General features: G+C 56.9%; 1 protein-coding gene across 1 annotated transcript; it reads left to right on the forward strand.

The window, feature by feature from the left end:
• Nucleotides 1-2388: 2388 nt before the first annotated feature.
• RTL1 (retrotransposon Gag like 1) lies at nucleotides 2389-6942 on the forward strand. The gene has a single exon (XM_040641261.1). It carries the CDS (start codon nucleotides 2389-2391, stop codon nucleotides 6415-6417), a length of 4029 nt encoding a protein of 1342 aa, XP_040497195.1. The 3' UTR covers nucleotides 6418-6942.
• The last annotated feature ends 10559 nt before the right edge of the window (nucleotides 6943-17501 follow it).

Below are 17501 nucleotides of genomic sequence, written 5' to 3' on the forward strand. Positions count from 1 at the left end.
CTGCTCCTGCGCTCTCTCTCTCTCTCAAATAAATGAATGAAATCTTTTAAAATAAAATAAAAATTAAATTTCAGCCAATTTAAATTTTTAAGTCTTAAATTTTAGCCAGTGAAGTGTTTTGAAATTTTAAGAGATATACAGTTTTCATGTTTAAAATTTTAAATTTTAGCCAATTTAAATGTTTCCATTTTAAAATTTAAATTTCATCAATTAAAATTTTTAAATTTTCAATTTTAGCCAATAAAGACCTTTACGGGTTTTAAGAGATCTACAAATTTCATATTCAAAAATATAAATTTTAGCCAATTTAAAATTTTCAATTTTTCAATTTTTGCCAATAAAGGGTTTTAACAGTTTTAAGACATGCGCAGGTTTCATGTTTGAAATTTGAGCCAACTTAAATTTTTCCATCTTAAAATGTAAATTTCAGCCAATTCAAATTTTTCCATTTTAAATTTTAGACAATTAAGGGCGTGAAGAGACAGATTTTTATTTCTAATAGAGGAATCTGCAGATGAGTTAGTCAGTCAAATTTTGTATTTCAGTTAGAACTTTATATTCAACCTTGGAATTGTGCGGGAGTGGCACACTCCCTACAGGACGCTGGTGAGGACAAATGAGTTCATTGCGGTGCCGGGCTCTGTGTGTGTGGTGAGGATGGGGGTGGGGACGCTGGTGATTTTCTGCAACCGGGGCGTCGTGCTGAGAAATGTCATCTCTACCTGGAGGAATGACATGAGCAGACTTTTCTCTTATTCTAAGGCCTTTACATTTTAGCCAGGGAATGATTTTGGTGAGTTTCTGCGTCAGGAACTGTCATGCTAAAAGGTTTGGATTTAATATTGTGAACAGTAAATAAACAACAAAGCCTTTTCATCAGAGGCTCTGCAGGATGGAATTAACTGTCATGCTAACAAGGATGGACTTAATTTTGAGAAACAGCAGATTAGAATCGTCTATCCTGTTGGAAAGTTTGGATATTAGCCAATGAGGGAATGCCTGACTTCTTTTGTTTAAATAGATGGGCTTGGTGGCTAAGAGAAGTACTCAGAAGTAACAAGAGGTGTTAAATGCAGAAAGAAGGGTAACCACAGAGCTGCTCTTTTGGATAAAGAACTCAATTTGCTCTCCCAGCAGAGAAGACATATGCAAAATAACCCCAACCCAGACATCTCTTTTAAATTCCGCCCTAGCCCACTCAAACCACCCATGACTCTACTGTGAAAACTCCATTCCAAGACAATCAGAGGTCAATGATATCTCGGGCCCTCCCCTTCCCCCTCCCCCACCCCCACCCCTTAGTCACTACCCCAGGTCTCCTAGAGACACCCATAGGTTAGGGAGAAACCAGCCATCAATAGAGAGGGGGTGCGTGCTAGAGGGCAAAACCAGCCCCCCCGGTAAGACTGGAGGGTCAGGTAAATATGTTTGCTCGTGTGTATGGAATTGATGCCTGAACCCTCACAGTCTTGGGAAAGTGGAAGTTTTGGGAGGGCTGGGGAGAGGATCTACAGATCTCCCCGAGGGCTCAGAGCTGGGGAGATTGGAAATCGAGGAAAGAGTAAGAGAAATCAGCAAAACGTCTGAATGAGGACCAAGTCACAGTGTGCAAGGCTCTGGCACATAGTAGGTGCTTTATCAACGTTTATGGAAAAAATAAAAGCCAGACCTCGATATCTGCCCTCCTCCCCCGCCACGGGCCCAATTTCTACTGTGAATCTAGGGTAGGAAGTGAGAGCTATTTTAGGCTGCTGATCCAACTGACGGGATTGTGGCCAACGGCCCATTTTCTCCTCTTCCCCTGACCTTGTTAAACAGTTAGGCATCTGCTAGAGATTCCCACTTCACAACCAGGGGGGCCAAGCTTGCTCCAGGGCACTCGGCCTGCCAGGAACAGCTCTGGATGGCACAGTCATATAACCTCTGCAACTTTGGGGTGACCAGAGAAGGGAAGGAGGGTTGACCAGGCACGGGTGCCAGGGGCAGATGAAGCGGCCAGCGTGTCCTGCCAGGTGCCTGCCTGCCACAGCGGCTGCTCTGGGCCTATTGCTCACAGAATTTATGGGCTGTGAATTTCTCACGGCCATGGAGGAAGCAGGCAAGCCAGACAGGCCGAGCGAGCCTGGGAGAATAGGGAGAAGGTCAGGAGTAGAAACGGTATTCTAAGCTGGGCAAGGGAAGCTCTCCCCAGTTTCTCTCTGCTCTGATGAGCTGGGCATCTGATTTGCCCCAGAGAACCTAACCTCGACCTCGTGAATCCTAAACAGCTGCCTTTCCTCCCCACCCATCCTCCCCACCCCCAGGTTCTGATCTCTGCGGTCCCAGTTGCGGACCAGACGCGTCACGACCTTACCAGTCTTCAGAGAACACTCCTTTCCATCCGACGAAATGATAGAACCCTCTGAAGACTCATTTGAGACGATGATGGAGCGTAAGAATCCATCATCAAAACAAATGGAGTCCTCCGAGGGCTCATCCAACACGACCGTGGAGACATCAGGCAGCGGCGCGCAGGAGGCGGCAGGGCCAGCCAGTGGCCCAGCCCAGGAAATGAAAGAGCTGCCCATTGATCTCCGCCAAGACATGGAGGAGCCATCCAGTGGCCCACATAGGGAAATAAAGGATCCACCCAATGACCTACTCCAAGACCTGGAGGAGTCACACAACGGTTCACATCAGGAAGTGGGGGATCCAACCAGTGAGGCACCTGGCGGAATGGAAGAAGCATCAGTCAACCCATGGGGAGCCCAAGACCAACAAGTCAACGACACTGACCTGGCCAATGTGGGAGAGGAGGAGCGTCCCGAAGAGGAGCCCGACACTTCGGAGATCATGGCCACCGTGCGATCCATCATCTCTCTGTACTTCCGCATGCAAGACCTCAGAGAGCAACAAAGAGTAGCGGAAGAGATCCTGATGGAAGGAATCAATGCAGGCCAACTGCCCGTCCCATCAAAATTCTCTGGTGATCGCAGAGAATACCACGAGTTCATCGTGCTCTGCCAGCTGATCCTACAAAGCTACCCGAGAATGTTCTACAACGACCGCCTGCGAGTGGGGTACGTCATGTGCCACCTCTCGGGCATGGCCTTAGAATGGGCCAGGGCTCTGGTGAACGAAGACAGCCCCCTGGTGGATGACTTCCCGGCCTTCCTAGAGGCCATGTCAGGTATGTTCGAGTACCGACAGGCACTGCGTGTGGCAGAAGACGCCATGTTCAACATCAGGCAGGGGAATCGCCCCGCCATCGAATACATCAATGAGTTCCAGGGCCTGGTACCCACCTTGGGCTGGTCGGACGAAGTCCTGCAGGCCCACCTGTGCCAGGGGCTCAACGAGGAGATCAGGCACTATCTGTTCCGGGTCCCGCAGCCAGATTCGCTGGACAGCCTGATCGTGCTCGTCCTGCAGATAGAAGAAAAGCTGGCAGAGAGAAGGGCCATGCTCAGGCTTCCCCCAGAGGCCCGCCCACGGAACCTGACCTGGATCGACTCACCTGCCCGAGAGAGGTGGACGGTTAGCAGCTGGCTGCCCTGCGAAGTGCGCCCCACCATTACCCGCAAGCACCTCTTCCTGCTGCTCCTGGTCCGAGTGAACCCGTACCACAGCGTCGCGGTGCAGGCCCTGGTTGACTCAGGGGCGGGCGGCAACTTCATGGATGAGAGGTTTGCCCAGGAGCACTACGTGGAGCTCTACGAGAAGCCCTACCCGCAGATGGTCCAAGGCGTGGACGGCTCACTGATCGGCAACGAACCTGTCTGGCTCTACACCGAGCCCCTGGTGTGCATCCATCAGAACCACCAGGAGTCCATCGAGTTCGACATCGTTCCGTCCCCCAACTTCTCCGTGATACTAGGCATCAACTGGCTCCGGATCCACACCCCCGAAGTCGACTGGCTCAAAGGCCGCTGCACCTTCCACTCTCCCTACTGCCTGCAGAAGTGCTTCCGCCCACCCCCACCATGCATCGCGCTGGAAAGACATGCCATAAGCCTGCTGCCCGGACTGCCGCCCCTGTACTCCGACCTGGCCGACGTGTTTAACCCGAAGGAAGCAGATGATGAGACTTCCGACCAGCCAAGCTCAGACGGATCCGATGATCTTTCTGAATCAGAGCCCTCTGAGCTTCAGCAGGCTGGAGACAGTGATCACAGCGAGACCTTTTACGAATGTCCCTCCACCGCGCCGTGGGAACCTGTGGGTGCCGGGATGCAAAAAAGTGCCAGGCCGCGGGATGAAAACTGGAACCTGGAGAGCATGCTGACCAACAAACAGGACTACATACAGATGATTCCAGAACTCTTTGACCAGTTACACGGAGCTACATGGTTCACAAAGCTGGAGCTGCGGGGGACCGTTGTGGAGGAAAGCATGAACATACACCAAGCGGAAGATGTATGGAAAGCGGCATTCGGTTTCCAGCCTCAAGAGATGAAGAGCTACCAGCCCTTTCCGCTATCCTCAGACCCGATCATCCCTCAGCACGTGCTCCACTTGATCCTGAAGGACATGCTAGGTTACTTCGTGCTCTCGTATGGGCAGGACGTCCTGGTCTACTCAATGAGCCAGGAGGAACACTTCCAACACGTCCGACAAGTCCTGGTCCGCTTCCGACACCACCACGTCTACTGCTCACTGGACAGAAGCCAGTTCCACCGACACACTGTCGAATTCCTGGGATTCGTCATAACCCCCAAAGGGGTGAAACTCAACAAGAGCATCGTGACCGCCGTGACCGGGTACCCCACCCCGGGCTCTAAGAAGTCCCTGAAACACCTGATCCAGTTCATCTTGCCCTACCAGCACTTCGTGGAGCGCTTCGGCGTCATCATAGAGCCCCTGGCGCGGCTGCTGCTGACCGCCCCGACCTTCTCCTGGGGAGACGAGGAGCAAGAGGCCTTCGAGTGCCTGAAGCGGGCTTTCCGCAAGGCGCCCCTCCTGCACCACCCCAAGCCACAGAACCCCTTCTACTTGGAAACAGGCGTCACCAAGACGGCTCTGCACGCCTCCCTGATCCAAATCGACGACCAAACCGGCAAGAGAGTCTCCTGCGCTTTCTACTCCCGAAATATCTCCCCTATCGAAGTCGCCTACTCTCGACTGGAGATGAAGATTCTTCCCATAAGGGCTGCCTTTACGGTGTGGTGCCGCTACCTGGAGAACACCGAGGAGCCCATCATGATCCTTCTCAACACAGAGGATCTAGCCTCTCTGAATAATGACAGGCTCACCGTACTTCTCCCCGGGCATTGGGTCTTCTTCTTCTCCCACTTCAACTTTGACGTCATGCAGCGGCCAGCACTAGATGGCGGTCGGCCTCTGCCGCCCCTGAGAAACCTCAACCGAAGGCCTTTCCAGCACAACACTGCCACCCGGTCGAGGTCGCTGTTCCCGACGGGAGGGCCCCCCCGGGACCGGTCACTAGACTCCGGGGAAGAAGACGAGAACGAGGATGCCCCTCCCCAGGACGAGCCCCACGGACGGAACCTCCAGCAGGAGTTCCTGGCTCTCATACCCATCGACCAAATCCTGCATGGCGTCCTCGCCCACTTCAGCATGGCCCAGATCCGAGCAGTCATTCTGCACTTCTTCCGGGGCCTCCTGTTCTGGAAGGACACCCTGGCCGTGGCAGCGCTCCTCGTGCTGCTGAAGCTCAGGCGACGCCTGTCCCCGCGGCCCACGCCCGCCTGGCCCGGGCTCCGGCCTCCCCCGAGGCGCTGGCTGCGCCTCAGCCAGGCCGCCAGCCTCGTCCCCGGCAGCGGCACGGCCGCCGCCGTCGCTCACCTCCTGAGCCACGTGCCCCTGCCCCTGGGCTCGAGCGCCGTGCCCGCCGAGCAGCTGGCCGGGCTGCTGCCGGGCCCCGGGAGCTGGCAGCGGGGCGCCCTGCTCCCCCTGAGCCGCCAGGGCCTGCAGCTCACCCCCGGCTTCTGGCTGCTGCTGTGCGAGTTCTTCGGCGTCCGAGGCGGCGGCCCGCAAGGAGCCCACCCCCTCCCGGGAGGGACCCACTCTCTGGAGCTGCACGTCGTGGGCGATGAAGATGCCGTCTTGCGAGAAGCCCTGCAAGACGACCTGCAACGTTACCGTCAGTGTGGCCTGCATGACGGCCTGCAAGACACCTCGCAGGACGAGCAGAACGACGTGCAGGAGGCCCTCAGCCCCGACACCACCGTGGCTCTCCAGCCCCTCCGGCACCTCCCCATGCCCGCTGACGTCCTCGCCTTCCTGAGCCAACACCCACCCCGTGTCCGCAGCGCCGCCGTGCAGCCCGACCTGACCGCCCAGGAGCGGGCAGCCAGGGCCCTGATCCGCTTTCTGACCGCAGTCTACGCACAGGCGCAACCGGCCGCTGTCTGGGCCCGGGAAGAAGCCACACTGGAAGAGCTGCCCAGGGCGCAGGATGACGGGAGCCTCCAGTGACTTGCCTCCCAGCCCGCACCACACCCTCCACTCCTCTGCCCCCCCACCTGGGCTTCTCCCTCCAGCCTCCCCGTGCCTCGGCCTGCTTCGCTCAGACCCAGTGCCCCCCTCCTGCCACTCCTGACCCAAGGGGAACCCACTTGTGAAGGGCAAAAATTTCTTCAACTCATCAACCAGCAACATCATCTGTGCTAACAATGGACTATCCAACCATCAGAGACCCAGAGCCAGCGCAGGGCCACACGACCACAGTCCCATCTTAACTGCCCAGGTCCCAGGCTTGCAGCTGGGAGTGAGATCAATGAGGGAGAGAGCAGTGGTGAGCAGGAGATGACCCCATGCCCCAAGGCCAGGTGAAGAATCAGGCACAGCAGACGCAGCCAAGCAAGCAGATGCTGGGGACCCACCCCCTGGAGTGACGAGTGGCCACCATGTGCCATCCTGGGACACTGACCTCGGGTGCTCCACTGACTTCTTCTACCTCCACCACCGGTGCTCCTGCTCCCCTGGGCTCCCGCGCCCCGCCCCCCGCCCCCCACCCCGCTCACACCTCGTGGAGCGCTGTGACACCTCCCTCGCCCACCCCCTGCAAAGCAAGCCCACCCCTACCCCACCGTCTGGTTCGGCTCCCTCGACCCTGACTCTGCCTGGCCCTGAGCTCTGCCCTTACCTGGACGGTGCCTCTCCACAGAGCGTCCGACGTACCAGTACTCACCGGATTTGCATTCTCAAGAGTCCCCATGACTCCCAGGACACTGAGGGGGTGACCTCCCTTGGCAGGGCTCCCTCTCCCCTCCCAACACTGACAGCACAGGGACCCGGAGGTCCACGACAGGGGAGGGGGCTCCAAGAGAGACTGAGGAAGGCCCCAGACACCCAGCGGACTGTGCTGAGCCAGTCCCTACCAGACCACTGCTCTCTGCCACGGGGAGGAGACCCCCCACTTTCCCACCCCCTCACCTCTCCCACCCCCAAAATAAAGCAAAATAAAAGATTATCTGACTCTGTGGTTTGATCTGAAGGTAGATGGTAGAGGGCAGGATGGAGGGGGGGGCAAGTGGAGTGGGGGGTCTGGGCTCTCCCCCCAAACAGGCCCCACCTCGTGCCTGGCACATAAACTGGGATGGGGGGCAGGGGGACACTGGGAAGCTGCCTCCTCCTGAGAGTCCAGTCTCACCTCTGGCCTGGGCCTAACTCCCCCATAAGACAGACAGGCTGGGCAGGCTATTGTCTGCCCACTAACGCAGAGGAGCACCAGCTTCACACAATTGCCCCTCTCCCATCCCCAGTGGAGGCCAAGGTCACACTGCCCTGAAAGTGGCAAAATGGCTGTTTAGAGGGTGCACTGCCCTGGGGAGGGGAGGGTGCCCCCGGGGAGTCCAGGCAAAGGGAGGATGGCACTCATTCGCTCAGGGCCCATCCAACCCACGGTCCAGCACATGCAGACTGAGGGCCCCCTGCCTGGTCTCAGCTTCACCCACCCAGCAGCAGCCTCAGACCTCCAAGAGCACAGCTGCCCCCACGGTCCACACTGGTGAACTGGGGCATGGTGGAAGGACGTGAACCACTCCCTGCACGACCAGGACCCTCACCTGGGGGAGGGAATCTAGGCCCTCAAACAACACCCCACCCCCCCTCCGACCAGGCCTGCCCCTGACTCTGCCCCCAACTGCCCCTGACTGCCCCTGACTCTGCCCCTGACTCTGCCCCCGACTCTGCCCCTGACTCTGCCCCCGACCCTGCCCCCGACTGCCCCTGACTCTGCCCCTGACTCTGCCCCCGACTCTGCCCCTGACTCTGCCCCCAACTCTGCCTCCGACTGCCCTTGACTGCCCCTGACTCTGCCACCAACTCTGCCCCTGACTGCCTCTAACTGCCCCTGACTCTGCCCCTGACTGTGGCACCATGAGATCACCAAGCAGATCTCAGGTTCAAAGGTCAGGGGCTCGGCAGGTGCCTGACATCCCATCCATCTCCCTTACTGGCCCTCCCCCCTCACCTCATCCTAAGGAAAAGCACAGCCCCACTGACCCCCAAAGTTCTGCAGGCTCTGTAGCAGCACAGCAGGCTCATGTCCTGTGCCCTCACTGGTCTCCAGGGGCGACTGGCTGTGGCACCCTGTCCATCTAATTGAGGCATCTACCCCGGAGAGCAGCACCAAGAGATCACGGTCAGGATCCCCAAGTGCAAAGCCAGGGGCTCAGGAGTACTTCTGGGCTGCCACCCACTCTCACCCGGCCTCCCTGCTGGCTGGCTGCAAGCCCCACCCCCTGCCTCAGTTTCCTCATCTGTCACCGGACCCTGCAGGGCTCAAAGGAAGTAATCGGCACAACCTGCACTCAGGGCTCTACCCTCCGCCCCCTGCACCCCAGGCAACCTTCTGGTGGCTGCAGAGAAGTCAGGAACAGACAGAGCCGGGACTGGGAACCCTCCCCGGTGGCCTCTGCTCTGTCACCTCAGGCCATTCCACCCCTACAGTGCCCACTCCGCATGTCTACTGTCACAGGGCTCCGGAACAACCCCCACCAAGGGCTGATATCATGGTGGCTCTAGGAGCCAGGGGCACCACACCGCTCTGCCTGCCCTCCTAGCATCTGCCCCTGACGGCGGCCCCAAGAGGCCACAAGTGGGTCCTATGGGTCAAGATCAACGGCTTGGCTGCAGGACCCCACCGTCTCCCCTAGTGGCCCTGATCCTGACTTTTGGGTGGCCCTGGCTAATGGCTGCTCATCTCAGGTCTGTTGCCTGTCATCAAACGAGGGAGGGGAGAGGAGAGAGGAGTTTCAGAGGCAACAAGATACAATGTCCAAGGACCCTTGGTTCCTAAAATCCCCTCTGCTCCCAGGTGGCACTTCTGGGGGCTCTCGAATTCCTTGATGGTGGTGAACTGCCTTGGGACACGGCCTGGGGTCACAGTGGGGATGTCACTCCCAGCACTGGCCCCTCACTCGGGCCGCCCCTGGGAGTCCCAGAGGCTTGATGCCTGCAGGCAAACCTGTGTGCCTGCTCGGTAGGGGCAGCCCTGGGGGCCTGGGGTGTGGAGGGTGACCCTTCATGTGCTTGGGACCCAAGTCCTGCCAAGAGCACTGCCATGCCTGCCAGGCCAGGACAGCCTCTCAGCGGGGGCCAAACGGAGAAATTGTCACCCATCAGCCCTGCCCTACAGTGGAAGGGCCAGATGTCCACCAAGGTGCACAGGTTTACCCACAGTGGCGGGCACACACTTGCACACATACGCACGCACGCACACACACACGTGGTCTAGCAGGAGAGGCCTCTGCCTCCCACACCAGCAGACGGCAGGGTCCTGGCCTCACTGAGCCCCTGCCGCTGTCCCAAACAGAGGGGCTTTATGCCCGGGCCTCCGAGAGCTACTGACAAAACATGGGGTGTTTTTGAGGTCCCTGCCTCCCTAGAAAGAGTTTTAAAAAACAGAATACAAACCATTTTCCTCCTGGAAAAAAAAAGATTAAAAAAAAACAAAAACAGAAAACAAAAAAACAAAAAGGAAAAGAAAGTTAGTATTAAATGACAACTGGGCTGGGGGGTTACGACAACACAGACACCACAAACAAGGTGAGACAACAAGCATGCGGTGACTCTGGAAAATGGGTTCCCAGCTCTTGGGCCCTGGCCTGCACGAGGTCATGCCTATGTGTGCCCACACCCCACCTCCCAGGATCACTGGCATCCAGTGAGCTCTGACAGCGCCCAGGGACCAGGGAACACCCTGAGGTCCACCCCATGGAAGGTTATCAACCCCTCTTGTCACCTACCTTCCCCTCCCGCCCACCCCCATGTCCCAAGTGCTCCAGCCTTGAGGTCTGGCTCACACTGGACCCATTTCCCAAACATGCAGCCATCACACTGATGGCTACTCACCACCCAGGTCCGGATGCGCCCGCCCCTCCTACAGGCTGCCACGGGTCCAATGCGGGGCCTCTGACACGGGCCCCCACATGAGGGGGGTGACAGGAGCTAAGCCAGCAGCCCCCACGCTGCTCCCAAAGTGAGAAGACAAAGGCCACCCAGGCCTGCCCTCCACACCCCATGGGCCCTGCTGCTGGGCCAGCGGGCACCACCACGAGGGGATCTCGTACCCAAATGAGACCCTCATCCTGACCCCTGTCCAGGGTCTTCCAAAACAAACAAAGGACACATTTCAGAAACACCATCACCCTAGGATTTCGCACAGACACCCAGGCGGCCGAAAGCCAGGCCTCCATGGAGGGTGAGTTGAGCTCAGCCCAAAGGAATCAAGTCGGCCCTGGAAGAGAGAGGCCAGGATGAGCGCGGCAGCCCTCGGGCAGCAGGCCCCTCTGATCAGTGCAGTCAGGAGCAGGGAAGAGAAGTATCAGGCACTGACCACTTCCAAAAGTTGTTTCTCGAAAGTGAGGCCTCGGGCCACCCACCGCAGTCACCAAGACAGCTGGTTGAACATGCAGATTCAGGGCCCTGGCCCCGGCCTTCAGGCCTCAGAAAGCTGGTGCCCGGGGGCACTGGAGAACCACCTGTCCACCACGTGTCACATACTTCTTGGAGCCTCCCTGAGAGGCCAAGACCAAGTCCTTTCAGGAGGGGACTTCAATCTCGCACGTGTCACGTCGTGCTCCGATGCATTCCATCCAACGAAGGCACACATGACATACTCGACACCTGACATGGCCCGGCTCCTCAGGAAGGCCTTCCTGAGCTCGGCAAGACCTCCTAACGCCATGACAGACTGGGGAGAAGGGAGGAAAAGGCAGGAGGCAGGCGAGGGAAGGGGAGCTGCGGGGTGGGGGGAGAGCCACGGACTTTCGCGACCTGCCCTACAGCTTCCTGCTGTGGGTAAGGACTGCCCGCCTTGCCACCCCACGCGTCTACCCGGGCTGCCTGCCATGCTGTAATGGGTTAGTGACTCCAGTGGCACAGGGGCTCCGTGTGGGTCACCTTCTGCCACGCGTGGAACCTTGGTAGGGGATGCAAAAGACAACAGCCGTGGCCAAGGGGGAAGGGCAGAGAGGTAGGCAAGGGCTCAGTGTGCACCTGAAGGATGAGGGACTCAGTGTGACACGTGAGGGAGGGGGGGTTCAGTGTGCCAGGTGAATAAGGAGGGAATCTGTGTGACAGGTGAGTAAAGAGGGGCTCTGCGTGACACATGAGGAAGGAGGGGGCTCCATGGGACACGGCAGAGGAGGTGCTCTGTGTGACACATGGAGGAGGAGGGGCTCAGTGTGACACACGACAGAGGAGGAGTTCAGTGTGATAGGTGGGTGAGGAGGGGCACAATGTCATACGTGAGGGAGGGGAAACTCAGTCTGACACATGAGGGAGGAGGGGCTCTGGGTGACACATCAGGGGGGTAGGCTCAGTGTGACACGTGAGTGAGGGGGGGCTCAGTATGTATGAAGGAAGAAGGCTTAGAATGACAGGTGAGACATGTCTCAATGTGACACATGAGAGGGGAGAGCCTTAGTGAGACACATGAGGGAGGAGGAACTCAGTGTGACACATGTGGGAGGAGAGTGTCAGTGTGACACATAAGGGATGAAGGGTTCCATGTGACACATTAAAGAGGAGGGGCTTCGTGTGACAGGTGACTGAGATGTGTCTCAATGTGACACGTGAGGGAGGAGGGGCTCCATGTGACACATGAGGGGGGCAGGCTCAGTATGACATGTGAGTGAGGAGGGGTTCAGTATGACATATGAAGGAAGAGGGCTTAGAATGACAGGTGAGATGTGTCTCAGTGTGACACATGAGAGGGGAGAGCCTTAGTGTGACACATAAGAGAGGAGGAACTCAGTGTGACACATGTGGGAGGAGAGTGTCAGTGTGACACATAAGGGATGAAAGGCTCCATGTGACACATGAGGAGGGCAGGCTCAGCATGACATGTGAGGAGGGACTCAATGTGACACGTGAGAGAAGAGGGGCTCAGTGTGACAGATGAGGCAAGAGGGGCTTAGAATGACAGGTGAGTGAGACATGTCTCAATGTGACACATGAGATGGGAGGAGCTCAGTGTGACACACGGGGGGAGGAAGAACTCAGTGTGGCACGTGAGGGAGGAGTGGCTCAGTGTGACACATGAGGGCAGAGGGGCAAAGTGTCACATATATGGAGGAAGGGTATCTGTGACAGGTGAGTGAGGAAGGGTTCAATGTAACACATAAGGTAGGGGCTCAGTGTGACATGTGAGGCTCAGTGTGACACATGTGGAAGGGGGAGGGCCAGTAAGACACATAAGAGATGAAGGCCTCCGTGTGACACATGAAGGAGGAGGGGCTTTGTGTGACAGGTGAGTGAGATGTGTCTCAATGTGACACATGAGGGGGGCAGGCTCAGTGGGATGAGTGAGTGAGGAAGGACTCAGTGTGACACGTGAGGGAGGAGGGGCTTAGTGTGACAGGTGAGCAAGACATGTCTCAATGTGACACATGAGAGGGAAGGGGCTCAGTGTGACATGTGAGGGGGAGGGGTCAGTGTGACATGTGAGGGCAGAAGGGTTAAGTGTCACACATGTGGGAGGAGGGAATCTGTGACATATGAGTGAGGAGGGGCTCTGTGTGACACATAAGGGAGGAGGGACTCAGTGTGAAACATGTGGGAGAAGAGTGTCAGTGCTACAGGTGAGTGAGGAGTGGCTCAATGTGACACATGAGGTAGGGGCTCAGTGTGACACATGAAGGAGGAGGGGCTCAGTGTGACAAGTGATTGAGGAGGGGCTCAGTGTGACACATGACAAAGGAGGAGCTCAATGTGACACATGAGGGGGGAGGTGCTCAGTGTGACAGGTGACTGAGGAGTGAGTCAGTGTGACACGTGAGGGAGGAGGAACTCAATGTGACATGTGAGGAGGAACTCAGAGTGACACGTGAAGGAGGAAGGGTTTATGTGACAGGTGACTGAGATGTGTCTCAATGAGAGATGTGAGGGAGGAAGGGCTCCATGTGACACATGAGGGGGAAGAAGGTCAGTGTGACACATGAGGGAGGAGGGTGTCAGTGTGACTCGTGAGGAGGGGCTCAATGTGACAGGTGAGGACGAGGGGCTCCATGTGACACATGAGGGAGGCAGGGCTCAGATAACGCATGAGGGAGAAGGGTCTCAATGTGATACATGAGGGAGGAGGAGCTCAGCGTGACACGAGGGAAGAGGGAGTCAGTGTGACGTGAGGGAGGAGGGGCTCAGTGTGACACATGAGGGCAGAGGGGCTATCACAAATGTGGGAGAAGGGAATCTTTAACAGGTGAGTGAGTAGGGGATCAGTGTGACACATGTGGGAGGAGAGTGTCAGTGTGACACATGACGGGGAAGAAGCTCAATGAGACAGGTGAGTGAGGAGGGAGTCAGTGTGACAGTGAGTGAGGAGCGGCTCAGCGTGACACATGAGGGAGGAGGGACTCAGCATGACACAACAGAAGAGGAACTCAGTTGACACATGTGAGAGGAGGGGCTCAGTGTGACAGGTGAGGGAGGAGGGGCCCAATGTGACATGTGAGTGAGGTGGGGCTCAGCATGACACTTGAGCGAAGAACTCAGCGTGACACACGAGGGAGGAGGGGCTCCATGTGACACATGACAGAGGAGGAGCTGAATGTGACACATGAGGGAGGAGGGGCTCAGTGTGACACATGAAAGACGAGGAGCTCAGCGTGATACATGGCGGGGGAGGCTCAGTGTGACAGGTGGGTGAGGAGGGGCACAGTCATACATAAGGGAAGAGGAACTCAGTCTGCACCTGAAGGGGGAGGGGCTCCGTGTGACAGGTGAGGGAGGAGGGGCTCCGTGTGACACATGAAGGAGGAGGGCCTTTGTGTGACAGGTAAGTGAGATGTGTCTCAATGTGACACCTGAGGGAGGAGGGACTCCATGTGACACACGAGTGAGGAAGGGCTCAGTGTGACAGGTGAGCGAGGAGGGGATCAGTATGACACATGAGGGAGAAGGGGCTTAGTGTAACAGGTGAATGAGACATGCTGCAGTGTGACACATAAGAGGAGAGGGGCTCAGCTGCATGTGAAGGGGGAGGGGCTCCATGTGACAGGTGAGTGAGGAAGGGCTCAGTGTGATAGGTGAGTGAGGAGGGGCTCAGTGTGACATATGAGGGAAGAGGGTCTTAGAATTACTGGTGAGTGAGACATGTCTCAATGCGACACGAGAGGGGAGGAGCCCAGTGTGACACATGACAGAGGAGGAGCTCAGTGTGATACATGAAGGAGGAGGAACTCAGTGTGGCACGTGAGGGAGGGGCTCAGGGTGACACGTGAAGGCAGAGGGGCAAAGTGTCACACATGTGGGAGGAGGGTGTCAGAATGACACATGAGGGAGGAGGAACTCGGTGTGACACACTACAAAGGAGGAGCTCAGTGTGATACAAGGGAAGAGGAAGTCAGTGTGACACATGTGAGAGGAGGGGCTCGGTGTGACAGGTGAGGGAGAAGGGACCCAATGTGACATGTGAGTGAGGTGGGGCTCAGCATGACACTTGAGGGAAGAGGGACTCAGTGTGACAGGTGAGGAGTGAGTCAGTGTGACAGGTGAGTGAGGAGGGGCCCAGCATGACACGTGAGGAAGGGCTCAGCGTGACATAAGGGAGGAGGAACTCTGTGTGATGCGTGTGGGACGAGGGGCTCAGTGTGACATGTGAAGGAGTAGGGGCCCAATGTTACATGTGAGTGAGGTGGGGCTCAGCGTGACATGTGAGGGAGGAGGGTGTCAGCGTGACACATGAGGGGGGAGGAGCTCAGGGTGACAGGTGTGTGAGAAGGGGCCCAATGTGACACATGAAGGAGGAGGGGCTCAGTGTGACATCTGAGTGAGACATGGCTCAGTGTGGCACATGAGGGATCAGAGGTTCAGTGCGACACATGAGGAAGGAGGGACTCAGTCTGACATGATGGGGGAGGAGCTCAGTGTGACCAGTGAGTGAGAAGTGGCTCATGTGACAGGTGAAGGAGGGGCTCAGTGTGACACATGAAGGAGGAGGAGCTCAATGTGACACATGAGGGAGGAGGGGCTCAGTGTGACATCTGACTGAGACATGGCTCAATGTGGCACATGAGGGATCAGAGGCTCAGTGTGACACATGAGGGAGCGGGTCTCAGTGTGACACATGTGGAAGGAGGGTGTCAGTGTGACAGGTGTGGAAGGAGGGGCTCAGTGTGACACATGAGTGAGGACAGGTAAGTTCGGGCAGGACCCGGGAGTGGTGCTCGCCCTCAGGAACACCCAGCGAGGAGCTGCCCTTCCCCTAAAATGATGGGCGAACTGCGGTGAGGGAGGGAGCCCAGGGCACCACCTCACCCCAAGGCAGTCGGTACACACCACACTCATTGTGATTCAGAAGCAAACCGAAAGGGGCCACCTGACAATTCTAGAAGTTAGACAAGACCATCAAGCGAAAGCAGAATTCCAGGTTAACACACCTGACGGGTCTCCAGAAGCCCACCCAGCTCCTCTAAAACTGAGTGCACTCCAATTTTTGAAGGGGACTTTTAAGACCTCTGAGCCACCATCACACCCCACAAGCCCATGTCCCTCCACCCAAAACATCCACAGGGTCTTCATGGACAACAGAGGGTCCAAGATTCTGGCTCTCCAAGACCTAGAAACTTCCAAAATGGATATTTGACAACCAACACTTGGCCAAGCACAGGCACTAACATCAAGAGCAGAACAAGTCCGTCCTAGACCAGCATCGTGTCGGAGAACACGAATACACTAACAGCCCCAAGGACACAACTCAGATTTTTACAATCGTGGAAGGAACCGAGATGCCCTTCAACAGATGACTGGATTAAGAAGTTGTGGTCCATATATACAATGGAATATCACTCAGCTACAATGGAATACATTTTGCTTTACAAAACATTCACTGCCTTGTCCACCATTTTCTGATTTCACCCCAGGAGCACGAACACTGCATCACACATGGAGCCCGCTCCCTCCTCCCCTCCAGCAAACTCCCCTCCTCCAAGGTGATCTAACTCTGCCTTGAAACCACCCCAGGGCTGAGCAACGAGAAGCAAAGGTCCTGCTCCCTCTCTCATGTCCCCTTTGGTGGCAAGGGCACAGAATTTGTTTCCTAACCCTCTGAGTGCTGACATCTGAGCACTCGTTTTCCCCTCTAAAAAGGGAATGATGTGACCAACGACGGGTGTAGGTAGGACTGGGTGATCTCCAACAAAGGGGACAGCCAGGAGGCTGCACCGGAAAATGGGGTGCAGAGTGCAGCGAGCCCAGGCTCCCGGAGGGGCAGGAACTGCGCCGAGGCCTAGGAGCAAGGAGCCCATGGACAAGCAGTGAATACCTGGGTTCCCGGCACCATTTCTGAGATGTCAGCCACCCGCGGGGAAGAAAGACAACACATGGGACCTCTCCTTCCAGACCCCACTCAGCAGGCCCTCTGCTGAACCCTCCGCCCCCTGGCCCCCGCCGCGGTCAGATTCCCTCTTCTCCGCACCACGTCCCCGCTGCCCTGGCCCAGGCTCTCTGCCATCCACCGGCTCTCGTGCGTCTCCCCGAGGCGTGCACTCCCAAGGGCAATGTCCATTTACTTGACGCCTGGCACAGGGCCTGGCACACAGTAGACCTTCACCGAATGTGCAAACGAATGAATGAAAGCCTACCATGTACAAGGCCCTGGCGGCCAGAGGGAGCCCCGAAGTGAGGATGATGGAGATGAGGCAGATGATGGATGGGTGATGGCCAGGTCCACAGTGATGGAGATGAGATGCCGTGCCCAGGATGACAGAGGCCAGGCGGAGGTGATGGGAGCCCGAGATGACCGGCCCGCAGGGTCCTGGGCCCTGGGACCCAGCCGGTGCAGATGACAGTGAGACAGTGCTAGGGGCGAGGAGCCATGATGCAGGAACCCGTGGTGACAGATACGCCTGACATGGACCCCCAAAAGCTTCGAAGGCAAGGAGGAGGAACCCAGGACCCACCAGGGGGACCTGGAAACTTCTGAAGGCCAATGTGGGACATGAATCAAGAACCTTCACAACCACAGCCCAGCCCGGCATCTGGCCCAACACCCCCACCACGCCCACGTCACCTACAGACTATCCACCGCGCACGAAGCTTGGAGAACAATT

This window comes from Ursus maritimus, unplaced genomic scaffold, assembly GCF_017311325.1.
Source record: "Ursus maritimus isolate PB19 unplaced genomic scaffold, ASM1731132v1 scaffold_25, whole genome shotgun sequence".
Lineage (NCBI taxonomy): Eukaryota > Metazoa > Chordata > Mammalia > Carnivora > Ursidae > Ursus > Ursus maritimus.

Bases quoted from the DNA above. Each gene is read 5' to 3' on its own strand.
- RTL1 (XM_040641261.1), top strand. From the start codon at position 2,389: ATGATAGAACCCTCTGAAGACTCATTTGAGACGATGATGGAGCGTAAG.